Consider the following 14,982-nt stretch of genomic DNA (forward strand, 5'->3'; position numbering starts at 1 on the left):
CAATAGGTCTGATCTGATTTCATCATCATTTGACAAAAATCATCTATTATTTTTCACTTTATGTTTCTGTGTGGGAGCAAACTGTTGAAATCCTTACTTAATGTATACTAAGCTGATCTTCTGTATATTAAGATAATCGAAAATGAATCTTGATGTGAATGGAAGGGGAGAGGGAGTGGGAAAGCGGAGGGTTGTGGGTGGGAGGGACGGTATGGGGGGGGAGCCATTGTAATCCATAAATCGTACTTTGGAAATTTATATTCATTAAATAAAAGTTAAAAAAAAAAAGAAAAATGACAGTGTAGGGCCCAGCGCCATGGCACAGTAGGTTAACCCTCTGCTTGCGGCACCAGCATCCCAAATGGGTTCTGGTTATAGTCTCAGCTGCTCCTCTTCCAAGCCAGCTCCCTGCTATGGCCTGGGAAAGCAGTAGAAGATGGCCCTAGTCCTTGGGCCCCTGCACCCACATGGGAGACTTGGAAGAAGCTCCTGACTTCTGGCTTTGGATCGGACAGCTCTGGCCATTGTGGCCATTTGGGTACTGAACCAATGGATGGAAGACCTTTCTCTGTGTCTCTCCCTCTCACTGTTTGTAACTCTACCTGTCAAATGAATAAATAAAATATCTTGAAAAAAAAAGAAAAATGCCAGTCTAAGTCCTCTGCCCATTTCTTAGCTGGATTGTTTATTTTGTTGTGATTGAGTTTCTTGAGTTCTTCAAAATTCTGGATATTAATCTTTTATCTGTTGCATAGTTTGCAAAGAATGTCTCCCATTCTGTCAATTGCCTCTTCATGTCAATGAGTGCTTCTTTGGCAGAGGAGAATTAGCCTATTTTTGCTGTGATTCCCTGTGTTTCTTGTGTCTTTTCCAAGAAGTCTTTGCCTATGCCAATGTCACACAGAGTTTCGCCAGTGATCTCTAGTAATTTCATGGTATCAGGTCATAGATTTTTGTGTTTGATCTATTTTGAGTGGATCTATTTTTGAGTAAGTGTCTAGTTTTTGTGTAAGGGTCTAGTTTCATAATTCTGAGTGTGAAAATCCAGTTTCCCCAGGACCATTGTTCAAGAGACTGTCCTTGCTCAAGAGATTGATTTTAGTTCCTTCATCAAAAATATTGCTTGTAGATGCATGGATGATGTCTTCAGTGTCTATTCTGTTCCATTGGTATACACATCTATTTTTTTTCTAGTACCAGGTAGTTTTGATAATAACTACCCTGTAGTGTGTCTTGAAATCTGGTATTATGATGCTTTCAATTTGTGTTTGTCTTATAAAATTGCTTTAGCTATTCAGGGTTTCTTTTGTTTCCATATGAATGTTAGCATCATTTTTTCTAGTTCTGAAAAGAATGTCCTTGGTATTTTGATTGGTAGTTCATTGAATCTGTAAGTTGCTTTTGGTAGTATGGACATTTTGATGATATTGATTCTTCCAATTCATGAAAATGGAAGTTTTTACATTTTTTTTATCTCCTCTTCCATTTCTTTGAAGGTTTTGTAATTTCTATCATAAAAGTCTTTGACCTCCTTGTTTAAATTTATTCCAAGGGATTTAATTTTTCTCCTATCTATTGTAAATGGAATGACCTTAGAAGTTCTGTCTCAGCCATGACATTGTCTTCATATAGAAAGGCTATTCATTTTTGTGTGTTAATTTAGTATCCTGCCACTTTACAAACTCTTTTATGAGTTCCAATAGTCTCTTAGTGAGTCTTTGCTTCCCCTATATACAGAAACATGTCATCTGCATGCAGGGATAGTTTGACTTCCTTCTTCCCAATTGGCATCCCTGTGATTTCTTTTTCTTGGCTAATGGTTCTGGTTGAAACTTTATTGAATAGCAGTGGTAAGAATGGGCATCCTTATCTATTTCCAGATCATAGTTGGAATGCTTCCAACTTTTCCCCATTCAATAAGATGCTGGCTGTGTATTTGTCATATATTTCCTTGATTCTGTTGAGGAGTGTTCCTTCCATACACAAGTTGCTTAAGGTTTCCATCATGAAAGGGTGTTGTATTTTATCAAATGCTATCTCTGCATCTATTAAGATCATCGTATGGCTTTTGTTCTTCAGTTTGTTAATGTGACATATATCACATTTATTCCTTTTTGAATATTGAACCACCCTGCATACCAGGGATAAATCCCACTTGATCTGGGTGAATGTTCTTTCTGCTGTGTTGTTGGATTCATTTAGTATTTTGTTGAGGACTTTTGCATCTACATTCCTCAAGGGTATTGATCTATAATTTTTTGTTGTATCTTTTTCTGGTTTAAGAATTAAGGTGATGTTGGCCTCATAGAAGATGTTTGGGAAGATTCCCTCCCTTTCAACTGCTTTGAATATCTTGAATAGATTTGGGATTAATTCCTCATTAAATATCTGATAGAATTCAGCAGTGAAGCCATTTGGTCCTGGGCTTTTATTTATTGGAAGGATCTTATGGGATAACACAAGCAGACAAGTATATGTATTGTGGGAGATCCACAGAAAGGAGAGAGAGAGTGCAAGTGCACCAGTTTGAAGAGATAATGACTGCAATTGGAAACTTCCCAAATTTGAAGAAAGAAGTGGACATACACATTTAAGCTCCATGAACCCCAATTATAACACATTCAACACAATTTATAACTAAACTGTAAAAATAACAAAGAGAAAATCATGGAAATAGCAAGGGAAACATGACTCATCACATAAAATGAAGTTACTAATGAACTGTCAGCAAATTTTTCAGCTTATCCTGGGTGCTTGGAAATTTCCATACTCAGACCACACATCACTTCAAGACATCAGAACCTCTGGTAGTGAAATCCAGGCATCATAATTGTTAAAGTTCCTTAGAGGGTTTCATAAAAAGGAGCAGTGATATGCTGCATCACGGATAACGAGGTCAAATAAGTTACAAGGATAAGAATGGAAATGTGAGTGGAAAGTACATTAAAATTATGGAACAGATATCAATTCTTTTTTTTATTTTTTTATAAAGGTCTTCCTTTTTGCCTTTGGTTCACCCTCCAATGGCCACTGCAGTTGGCATGCTGCAGCCGGTGCACCGCACTGTCCGAAGGCAGGAGCCAGGTGCTTCTCCTGGTCATTCATGGGGTGCAGGACCCAAGCACCTGGGCCATCCTCCACTGCACTCCCAGGCCACAGCAGAGAGCTGGCCTGGAAGAGGGGCAACCGGGACAGAATCCAGCACCCCGACTGGGACTACAACCCAGTGTGCCGGCGCCGCAAGGTGGAGGATTAGCCTATTGAGCCACAGGGATGGCCCAGATATCAATTTTAAATAACAAAAAGGCAAAGTATATTTTCTTTTTCCAGGATAACTTGATCATCCATAATGAACTAGAGAAGGCTCCATAGGTACAATATGAGTCAGGTATGCAAGGGTAAAGATATAATGTTTCCATAAAGAAAGAGCAAAACAGGAAATCTCAGTTACAAAAGAAGATGCATGAAAGCCATGAGAGCCTCATGTGTGATGTGATGAGCCAGGTGAGATTTTAGGGTCTGGATGCTGAGTTTTGCTGCCTTCCAATCTGTGCTCTAAATAGCTTGCTGACTGAGAAGTCTCCAAATAGCCCTCTTGATGTCCCTGTTCCTCAGGCTGTAGATAAAGGCGTTGAGCAGGGGGATGACCACAGTGTACATCACTGAGGCCACTGCACACTTCCTGGAAGAAAGTGAGGCTGCTGAAGTGAGATACACCCCAAGGGATGTTCCATAAAATAAACATACAACAGTCACATGAGAGCCACAGGTGGAGAAGGCTTTGTACTTCCCACCAGCTGATGGGACTCTCAGAACGGAGGAAATGATTTTGTAGTAAGAGTAGAGAATCCCTGAGATAGGGAGAAAACCATATATGATGCCAACAAAATATATGGCTGTGTCATGAGTGAAAGTGTCAGAGAAAGCAAGAGTGAGAAGCTGGGAAGGTTCACAGAAGAAATTAGAAATGTCAACATCTTTGAAGCAGGTAGCTCTTAATACCATCAAATTCTGCAGCAGAGATTCCAAAAGGCTGGCCACAACCGACACTGAAACCAAGAAGCCACAGCGGCAGGGGTTCATGATGACCTGGTAATACAATGGATGACAAATGGCGACAAACCGGTCATAGGCCATCACGGTCAGAAGCAAATCATCCATGCACCCAAAGATAATAAAGAGAGACATCTGTGTCAGGCAGCCCACATAGGAGATGACTGTGCTGTGAGTGTGGATGTCCACAATCATCTTGGAAATCGTGGTGGAAGTGAAACCCACATCAGCCAAGGACAGGTTGCAGAGGAAGAAATACATGGGGGTTGGAGGCGGGAGTCTGAGCTGATGGCCAGGGCGATGAGCAGGTTCCCGAGCAGCGTGATCAAGTACATGGACAGGAACAGCACAAAGAGGAGAAGCTGCAAGGCTGGATCTTCTGAAAAGCCCATGAGATGAAATTCTGAGACTTGTGTGAGATTTTGTGTTTCAAAACAACCTGGACTCCTTTTGGAAAGGAAAGTAGGATTGGTAAAAGGAAACAGATAAACAGGCACCCAGCACTCTCTATGTCTTCAAGTCAAGTTTGTATGGGTATAGCATGAGGGTAACACTAGTGTTCACAGAATAAGTTGAATTCAAAGAAAAGGGTTTTCTTGTAATACAGTTGTGAAATTCATGCATTTTTTGCATGATACAAATTTTCCCTGTAGCTTCTGGAACTCCACTTTCATATTCACACTCAGTAACCAAATTCTGTCATCTTTCTCAATGGTGACAAACTCAATCTTCTGAGAGATATTATGATTGGTTTCTGTGCTACCTCTCTCTATGTAAAAGCTTTAAAGAGTCTCACAATTTTTGGAAAGCCAAGAACATTAGAACTAACAAGTCTATGTTCAGAGTCTAATGCAATCTAGTATTTATGACAAACAGTCTAATTAAAGGAAATTTAAAAACAGTTAAATATGCCTTTTTTATTTTAAGACAATGGAACAAATTCCTTTCAGTCACAATTTTTATAAGTCATCCATAAAGCTACAAATGTATTGTCTGAACCCCAAACTAACATTGATTGTTCACAACCAGGAAATACTGTTGTGTGTCTGTTGTCTTCCAGGGATCTACCCATTCCTGGCTTTTCTGACTTCCCTCCTTCGTGGATGTATGTGCTCACTCTAATGTTTAGCTCATTTGCTTAGAATGCTCTCATCCACTGCTTCACTCCACAGATGCCTGTGATGGCTGTGGCTGGAACAAGGTAGAAATTGTGAGTTCTTAATCCTATCTCAATCCAGGTCTCCCCTGGGTAGAGACTCAACCATCTGACCACTGCCTGCCAGGATCTGTATTCACAGGAAGCAAGAGTCAGGAAACAGGGCCAGTCATCAACCCTAAGTACTGTGTGGGAGGTGGCACCTTAACCACTATGCTATTTATACTCACTCCTTTTTGCCTCTTAGTGCCATTTAATATATAACTCCAGTCCTTAGCTTTGGTGGACTTCAAATTTTCATAAAAGTCATTGTCTAATACACATAGTCATGTGAAATCAATGACCACCATTGGAACAATAGTGTATTCTGGACCTGTCAATGATTAGAAACAGTGAACTATTAAGAACTATTTGAATTTTTTAAAATTTTCTACAGGTTTCTTTGTATGGTCCCCTGAGAATCTTAATAAATGCCTGATATATGAGAGCTTTTTACTTCGAACATTTTTAAATTTTTTCTTATGTGTCACTTAATGGCCTGGCAATACTGCTTGGTTGTTTTTCTGATCATAAACCATTTGAGCTGAGTGATATCAGGAAAGCTCCAAAGACAGCTCTGAGTCCCAGACTTCCTATGCATAATTCAAGGATTTTTATGTCACCACTTCCTGGTACATGAATTTTTCTAACTTCAGCTGCCTAAAGGCAATGTTAGTTTATTATTTTGCTAGGTTATACTGTCATTGAATGGTGAAAAAATGTGAAACAGAATTCCAGAAAACAATGTAAAGACACTCAATAGTTACCACCTCTGTAAAATAGCAATAATAATTATCTCCCTTGTAGAGCTGTTGTAAGAAAAATTTTTAAAATATGTTATTAAATTTCTGTTATTTTATTTGAAAGGCAGAGAGATCTGGAGTAAAAATGATAGAGAGACTGATCTTCTATCCTCTGATTCATTCCCCAAATCCCTACAACAGCTTGGGCTGTGCCAGGCCAAAGCCAGGAATAAGGAACCCCATCCATGTCTCCCACACAAGTAGCAGGAACCAAAGTACTTGGACCATCATCTGCTGCCTCCCAGGCATATTAGCAAGAGGCTGAATTGGAAGAAGAGTAAGCCAAGTCTGGAACCGGGCAATGTAATATGGATGAAGCAGCTTAACCTACTTTATCACAATGCCTGCCCCTCTGAGTCAGCAGTAATTTCTGCATCCCTAAATAGTTTTCTCTAAAACTTACCTGCAAAGTGCTTGAAGCTCATCTGAGTAGAATTCTATACCTCTTGCCCATGAAATGTACAAGTATACATTGATGCTTGGGTTTAAGTCTCTCTGTGAAGTGCTCATGTCTCCTTCATATACTTTGTTTCCTGTCCTTACCTGAGAGAGGAACATCATTTCATTTGTCTATTTATTCTGACAATCTTTCAAAAATTCTTGTCTCCATATCACACAAATGAGAATAGCTATAAGATATGTGCATGGAATAGAGTTGTTTGAGTTGCAATATTCAGTGCACAGGCAATTTTACTATTAATCATTTACATCTGCTGCCCCAATAAAACAATTGTAATCAACTTACATCCTCTTATTAAGATATACCATTGAATATATATCCCTGGGTTATATCTAGTCATAATCCCCCCATGATTACTCACTGAGATGTTTCGTCTTGTAGACAGAATAATATTTCCATTTGACTCCAGTGAAGGAGACAGTGCTCTGAGAAGGGGTGAGGAAATCAATGTTTCCATCCCAGATCATTCACCCACTACAGGCACAATGCGTGTGGATCTCTGCACCCCTGTGTACTTGTATTGTCTACTGGATACAGGAAGAAGAACACACACATCTATGACAGGCGTAGCATCTAAGGAAGTTTAGAACCAAAATATTTGGTCACTGTGACATTTTAAAACACAGAATTTGGGGCTGGCACTGTGACAGAGTAGACTAAGCCTCTGCCTGTGGTGCCAACATCCCATTTGGGCACTGGTTCAAGTCCCAGCTGATCCTCTTCTGATTCAGCTCTCTGTTCTGGCCTGGAAAGGCAGTAGAAGGTGACCAAGCACTTGGGTCCCTGTGTCCATATGGGAGGCTCCTGGATTTTTGGATTGGCCCAGCTCTAGCCATTGTGACAGTGCACCAGCAGATGGTAGACCTTTTTCTGTCACTCCCTCTCTGTCGGTAACTCCACCTCTGAAATAAATAAATATTTTTTAAAATACAAAATACACAATTCTCTCATTATGGAGATAGCAAGTTTGTCAGTGTATACCATTGTCCAAGGCACAGGAAGCTACAAGGATATCCAACTCAAAAATGAGTCTCACCCACACAAAATGTTTGCCCCTTCTCTAGGTTTTTTTTTATTCTATATAAAACAACCTCTGCCTTGATTTTTGAATAACTATAAACAATAGTAATGCTGCAGATGCTACTGAGGAGATTATTGGACCCATGTTACTGAGTATGGCCAGCTATTGTGAGCCAAGTAAGGTCTATTCATTATTTAACTTCTTTTTTTATGCCTCCTCTGTGCCAAGCAACAGATTAGTGTCTGAGGAATCTGAAATGAAAGACAGTTCTTCAGCAAATACACAGAAAATACATTTGTGAGGGTATGTCTATGCTCCAAAATGATTTTGGATGATTGGGATGTATCTATTATCAGTTCAAAAATTACCCAGTGAAGTGCTATCAATGAGGCATCATCTCAGATGACAACGCAGATTCTCAGGGTACTGACAACCTGCCCTACATCAAAGAAATCATCAGTGGAGCAGGCAGGAGTCAAAATGACATTGAAAGTCTCTGGATCCAATTTATCAAAGACCCCCATTTTCTCCCAACCATCAGGGAGTGTTAGAGCACCAGAGATCCAAACCACAGGTTATACAAGTTCCTTTAAAATCGTTCCCAGTTTTGGCAGTAGAAATGGAACCCAAGACCCCAATCTTGTCTCTCTTTGAGATCAAATGAGGTGATTACAAGAGTTGGGGAGAAAGTGGATGACTGAAGTGTGGGGTGGGGTGGAGAGAGAGAGACTCTGATCCCATGTCTGCTCTCTCTGTGAGCTCAGTCACCTTGTCCCACTGCTGCCTGCTGTGATTTACCAAGAAACCCCAAAGACAAAGCACGGTGAGCAGGGCTGTCAGCCTGGAGTGACAGGAAAGAGAGATGAATGGATGGGTTGTCAGGGGGAGACTGGGCATGCTCGTGTCTGCAGTCAGACAACCTGACTCGGTTGTGGTTTCACCCATTTCTACATCACAGCCTGGTACAAGTTGCAAAAAACATTGTGCTCCTCTCCTCTTCTGTAAAACAAAAGTAGCATCTGCAACATAATGTGGGGGAGTACATAGATGAGAAGAAGCAGGTTGAATAGGACATAGAATTCAGAGCCTGGCCCATAGGAAGCCCTCAGTAAGGTTGGAGACTTTATGGTTACTGCATCCTCCTCCTCCTCACCTTCATGATTACGTGTGAGTGCTCGGAAATTCAGAGACTCATTTGCTCCTATCAAGAAGAAGATTCTAGTGAGAAGAATCAGTGTGGAAGGAAAGAAAAATGCTCAATAATTTGAGACCCTTGAGAACCAAGAATGTGAACTTCACAATTATCTAAGCTGGAACTTTGCCCACTGGTTCCTTCCCATCCATCTACTCCAATTGTTCTGTTTGTCCCAAAGATGTGGAGATCAAGGCTGATATTCCCACCTCCTTCCACTGTGTCCCTCAGCACTCACTGAAGCATGGCAGAAAGAGCTGGGTCCACTGCTTGCTTCTTGCCTGGTATGCGGAAAAGCCTCAGGTTCTGTACTCAGGGGTGGGAGGAATACAGACAGGTTGGGCCTCCTGACACACAGATGTTCAAGAGGACCAGACATGAGTAGAGAGCCACTGCGTTTGTCTGGCAAGTCAAGTTCTGAAGTCACTGGCTCATTATTTGCACTTGTAGGACTCGGGGTGGGGGTGTGCACAAGGCACAGAGCTCCTAATTAGCCCATAGGTCCATGTCACCCTCATCTCTGAGGACTTTCTGATATCATTGGAAGAGGAAAAGGAGAAAAGCAAGTGTACCCAGAACCTGTTCACAGAGAGCTCACCCATTGGTGCTCCTTGCTGCCGACTTCCAAGTTGTAGGATCTTTACATTGAATTCAGTTTCTGGTTTACATTTTCACACCTCAATGTGTGATTGTTTCATCTGTCCAAATATTATATAAATTATAAAAGTAGGATAATTGGGTTTTCTGTGCCAAGAATCTGATGCCTTTACCATTTTCTTAGTTTCTAAACACAAATTCCTACTTTTATTTCCTAAGCCCTTGCTTGGATTGATATTTCATGTCTGGGGACCTCTGGGCCTTTTACCAGTTTGATTTCGTCTTCATTTCTGAGTTGTGTCTCTTATGGAAGTAAATTGATATATTATAAAACTATTGATAATCACATATTTACTTGTTATTTTATACTTAAGTAATATAGGAGCAACAGGAAGAACAGATACTTCAAAATGTTTCAAAAATTAAAACTAATGTTCATGATATCTGTTTTCCATAAAATTTTTGAGAGACCCCATGTATATAAAATATCTTCAGTTATTCTTGAGGTGTAGCAAATGGTTGCGTAAACGTGATGACTAGCCCTATAAAGAGAAAATGTTAAAGAAAATCAGAATTCTCACTTATGGTTTAGGAAGTCCCTCTAAAAACCTAGATTATACACCTCATGCTTTGGGGCTGAGACTTTTCATATTGATCCTGGTCAATCTGGTTACCCCAACCACATTGCTGGTCCTAAAGTCAAGGAGACAAGTTTTCCAACATTCCCTCCTGCATCCTCTGTGTCCCAGAGGACTCATGGGGCTGGGCTCCCTTGCTGAGGGGCATGACTGGGGGGTGAGGGTCCACTACCCCATAATGCCCAGTGAGCAATGAGGGCTGTGGCTTTCTCTTCAAGACTGTCAGGAAAACAGCCAGGCCTGGGCCTCCTAATGCATGTGAGTCTTGGAGAAAAACATACACATACTATTTTACTGGCTTGGGACCAACATTCTTTTTAATATCTAATTATTCTTTTAGTATTTATTAATATTTAAGTGGCAGAGAGAGACAAAGAGATACAAAGAACTTCCATCTATTGTTCACTCCCCAAATGCTCACAACAGCTGGTTATGGCTCTGGCTTAAGCCTGGATCTAAAAACTCAACCCAATTCCCCACGTGGGTGGCAGGAACCACATTGCTTAAGCTCTCAAATGCTACCCTGCAGTGTGTCCATTAGTAGGATGTGGGAATTCGAACTGGGGCTGTGACTGTAACCCACACACTCTGCTCAAGGATGCAGGCCTCTCACGGGGCTCCCTTGTTGTGGGGCATGACTGGGGAGTGAGGGTCCATTTCCCTTACATGTCCATTGGGCAATGCGGGCTGAGGCTCTCTCCTCAGGACCGCTAGGAACACAGCCAGGACTTGGCTTCCTCTTACAAGTGACTCAGGGGAGAGACACTGGTACAATTTTTACTAGACTGGAAACAATACTCTTATTTAAAATTTGTTTCATTTTAATAGTAAAAAGAGACAAGGACAGAGAGGGAGAGAATTTCCATTGACTGATTCACTCCCCCAACGTCATAAGAGCCAGTGCTAAGCCAGGCAAACCCAGGAATTCCCATGTAGGTGGCAGAGACAGAAATATCTGAGCCATTGTCTGCTTCACCTCAGGGTGCATATTAGCATGAAGCAGACAATGAAGCAGAGTTAGGGCTCAAATCCAGGCACTCAGTTATGGGATGCCTGCATCCCAAGTGGCATCTTAACTGCTGTGCATAGCACCTTCTCCTGGGACCAGCATCTTAAAGACTGAATATAGATTGATATCTTTCTCATAGGTTCTTTTTTTATTTTTATTGCTTTTTAAAAATTAAGGTATATAAATTTCATATATACAGATTTAGGAACATAGTGATACTTCCTAGCCTGCCCTCATTCCCACCCACACTCCCACCCTTCCTCTTCCTTCTTCTCCTAATACTTTTCTTAATTTTTACAATGATCTACTTTCAGTTTACTTTATATTCATAAGATTATATGTTCAACAAATAATAAGAAAAAAACCTGTTCCTCAACAGTAAATACAAGGGCTGTAAACAATTGTTGAAGCTCAAAATGTCAATTTCTTTCCTATACATTACATTTTCAGTACTCTAATACTACAGTTCATAAAATACATGTATTTGTCTTTTTGGGACTGGCTTATTTCACTAAGTATTGTTGCTTCAAGTTCCATCCATTTTGTTGCAAATGATAGAATTTCATTCTCTATTAAAGCTGAATAGTACTCCATAGTGGATATTTACCATAATTTCTTTGTCCAGTCATCAGTTGATGGACATCTGGTTGATCCGATATCTTATTGTGAATTGAGCTGCAATAAACATAGGGTACAGATAACTTTCATATGCTGATTTCATTTCATTTGGGTAAATTCCCAGCAGTGGGACGGCTAGGCCATAAGGCATATCTGTTTTCAACTTTCCGAGGTATCTCCATACTGACTGTCACATGGCTGTACTAGTTTACATTCTCAGCAACAGATTAGGGTACCTTCTCCCCTACATCCTCACCAGCACTTACTGTTTGTTGATTTCTGTAGCAGTACCATTCTAACAGAGCTGAGGTAAGGCCTCACTGTGGTTTTGATTTGCAATTCCCTGATGGTTAGTGATCCTGAACATTTTATTTCATGTGTCTGTAGGCCATTTGAGTTTCCTCTCTTGAAAAATTCCTGATCCAGTTCTTTGACCATTTCTCAACTGGATTGCTTTGTTGTTGAGGTTCTTGAGCTCTGTGTAGATTCTGGGTATTAATCCTTTATCAATTTCATAGTTTGCAAATCTTTTCTTCCATTCTATAAGTTCCCTCTTCACTTTGTTGTTTCTTCTGCAGTGGAGAAGCTTCTCAGCTTGATGTAATCCCATTTATCTATTTGGCTGTGATTGCCCGTGCTGTTCTTGAGCACTTTAGAGACTAAAGAGTACTTTTGATGTTCTAGAAGCACGACAAGATTGTATATATATTCCTCTTCTTCCCAGCATGTTACACAACCCATAAACCATCTGCTCTCAGCCAAATGTTCCTACAGAAGAACTGCCAGATGGACAGATGTTTCTCTGTATTGTGTAGTTACACAGTGTCTATCGTACTGCTCCATGGTGTATCCATGATCATATAGTCCAAAGGAGGAACCATGGTTTCCCTTCTTCCCACAGAATCTATGATGTCACAGACAGTGTTAGCCATTCTGTGTCCAAAGGAAACACATGTTCCCACTGGCTTCCAGTGTTTGCTCATCAAGTAAGTGCTCATTTCCCATCAGAATGTATTTTCTTTAGATATTTTTCATGTGTGTTATCAGCTCATTATGTCTTCAATGTAATATACTTTGGGCCACAGTGATATCAGGAAGGTGATGGAATAGGAAGCTCCAGGTCCTCACTTCCCCCATTGACGCAGGACTTAGTAACATATATGGACCCAATTGCCTTTGTGAGAATTCCACAAACATGTTAAGAGATTGTATCATCCAGGTGAGTGCAAAGCCAAGGAGAACTGTGTCAAAATGGATAAGAACATTTATTGCATTGGCCCAAAAAGATCCTCCAAGTCCCTGAAACAGCTAGGCAGAAGAAAATATCCAAATACTACAGTCTTTCTTGGAAGGGGCAGAGAAGGTAGAGTGTTCTTCTGTCTTCTCGGGGCTGCCTGAGGAACTGGTTGATACCCTGGCTGACTTGGGCACTAAAGTGCCCAGATCGCTAGATCCCCGCAGATTCCCCCAGAGAGTCAATCACACCAAAATGCAAAAGCAAGGTTTATTCGGGAGTACAAGCCTCAGCCAGGACCCCATCCAACCTACCAGCACAACAGAGGCAGGATGGAGGTCCCGGCCTTTGTTTTAGGAGTGCTTTTAAAGGAAAAAACCACAGGGTTACATCAGCGGGGGCTTACAGTATGGGGGCTTTTGGTGATTGGACAGGGCTTTTCTGGGTTGTTCTTAGTGGAAGGGGGGCTCCATTTGGCTTGGGTTCAGGGAGTTACTTTATTTAGCAATCTCTACTGAGCTGTCCTTGGTCTACTGAACTGCCCTTTATTAAGCTTTGATATCTCCGGAATGCCTGCTTTTACAAGGACTCGGGTCTGCTACGGGAAACAGAGACTGCTTTTTATTGTTTTAAAATGGAGTCACTTTGGCTCTTCAGGCACCAATGGTAGTTACAATGTTAGGTGGGTACAAGTTCAAGAGCCACTGAGAATAATAGAAGGCCCCTAGTTACATACCTTAGAGAAATTACTGTACCACAGACACCAGCTAAAGGAAGAGATGATAAGCCCTTGAGAATTATGGCAGACCTCTTTAAAGGAAAAGTACAACACAAGCCCAGAGAAGATGCCTCCCCCAAAAAGATTTGAGGGTCCCCCAGAATCTCTGAAAAATCTAGTGGCAAAGGCCTCTCCGTGCATAAAGCCAATCCATAGGGAAGGGGAGAACCTGATTTTTTTTAAACTTTTATTTAATGAATATAAATTTCCAAAGTACGACTTATGGATTACAATGGCTTCCCCCCCAATACCGTCCCTCCCACCCACAACCATCCCCTTTCCCACTCCCTCTCCCCTTCCATTCAAATCAAGATTCATTTTCGATTATCTTAATATGCAGAAGATCAGCTTAGTATACATTAAGTAAGGATTTCAACAGTTTGCTCCCACACAGAAACATAAAGTGAAAAATAATAGATGATTTTTTTAAAATGATGATGAAATCAGATCAGACCTATTGTCATGAGAGTCAAGTTGGGAATTGATAATTTCTTTTTTTTTTTTTTACAGAAGATCAGTTTAGTATGCATTAAGTAAAGATTTCAACAGTTTGCACCCCCATAGAAACACAAAGTGAAATATATTGTTTGAGTACTCGTTATAGCATTAAATCTCAATGCACAGCACATTAAGGACAGAGAACCTACATGAGGAGTAAGTGCACAGTGACTCCTGTTGTTGACTTTACCAATTGACAATCCTGTCGATGGCATCAGTAATCTCCCTATGCACCAGTCATGAGTTTCCAAGGCTATGGAAGCCCTCTGAGTTCTCTGACTCTTATCTTGTTTAGACAAGGTCATAGTCAAAGTGGAGGTTCTCTCCTCCCTTCAGAGAAAGGTACCTCCTTCTTTGATGACCTGTTCTTTCCACTGGGATATCACTCGCAGAGATCTTTTGCCAGAGTGTCTTGGCTTTCCATTCCTGAAATACTCTCATGGGCTTTTCAGCCAGATCCGAATGCCTTTAGGGCTGATTCTGAGGCCAGAGTGCTATTTAGGACATCTGCCATTCTATGAGTCTGCTGAGTATCTCACTTCCCATGTTGGATCACTCTCCCCTTTATTTATTCCATCGGTTAGTGTTAGCAGGTACTAGACTTGTTTATGTGCTCCCTTTGACTCTTAGTCCTTTCATTATGATCAATTGTGAACTGAAATTGATCACTTGGAATAGTGAGATGGCATTGGTACATGCCACCTTGATGGGATTGAATTGGAATCCCCTGGTATGTTTCTAACTCTACCATTTGGGGCAAGTCAGCTTGAGCATGTCCCAAATTGTACATCTCTTCCCTCTCTTATTCCCACTCTTATGTTTAACAGGGATCACATTTCAGTTAATTTTCAACACTTAAGAATAACTGTGTATTAATTACAGAATT

The 14,982-nt window shown here is 40.8% G+C and overlaps 1 protein-coding gene and 1 long non-coding RNA gene across 3 annotated transcripts in view; one reads left to right on the top strand and one right to left on the bottom strand.

Annotated features, from left to right (window-relative positions):
- Positions 1-14,982, top strand: part of LOC149121541 (uncharacterized) — a 57,597-nt gene that overhangs the window by 20,056 nt on the left and 22,559 nt on the right. The gene's annotated exons all lie outside the window — the stretch shown is intronic.
- On the bottom strand, positions 3,556-4,478 carry LOC127486436 (olfactory receptor 7E178-like). The gene is given in 2 exon segments (XM_070059225.2): positions 3,556-4,322; positions 4,325-4,478. Coding segments are annotated over 2 exon segments (888 nt in total). The 5' UTR covers positions 4,446-4,478.

This window comes from Oryctolagus cuniculus, chromosome 16 (genome assembly GCF_051225735.1).
Source record: "Oryctolagus cuniculus isolate XC-2025 breed Fujian yellow rabbit chromosome 16, ASM5122573v1, whole genome shotgun sequence".
Classification (NCBI taxonomy): Eukaryota; Metazoa; Chordata; class Mammalia; order Lagomorpha; family Leporidae; genus Oryctolagus; species Oryctolagus cuniculus.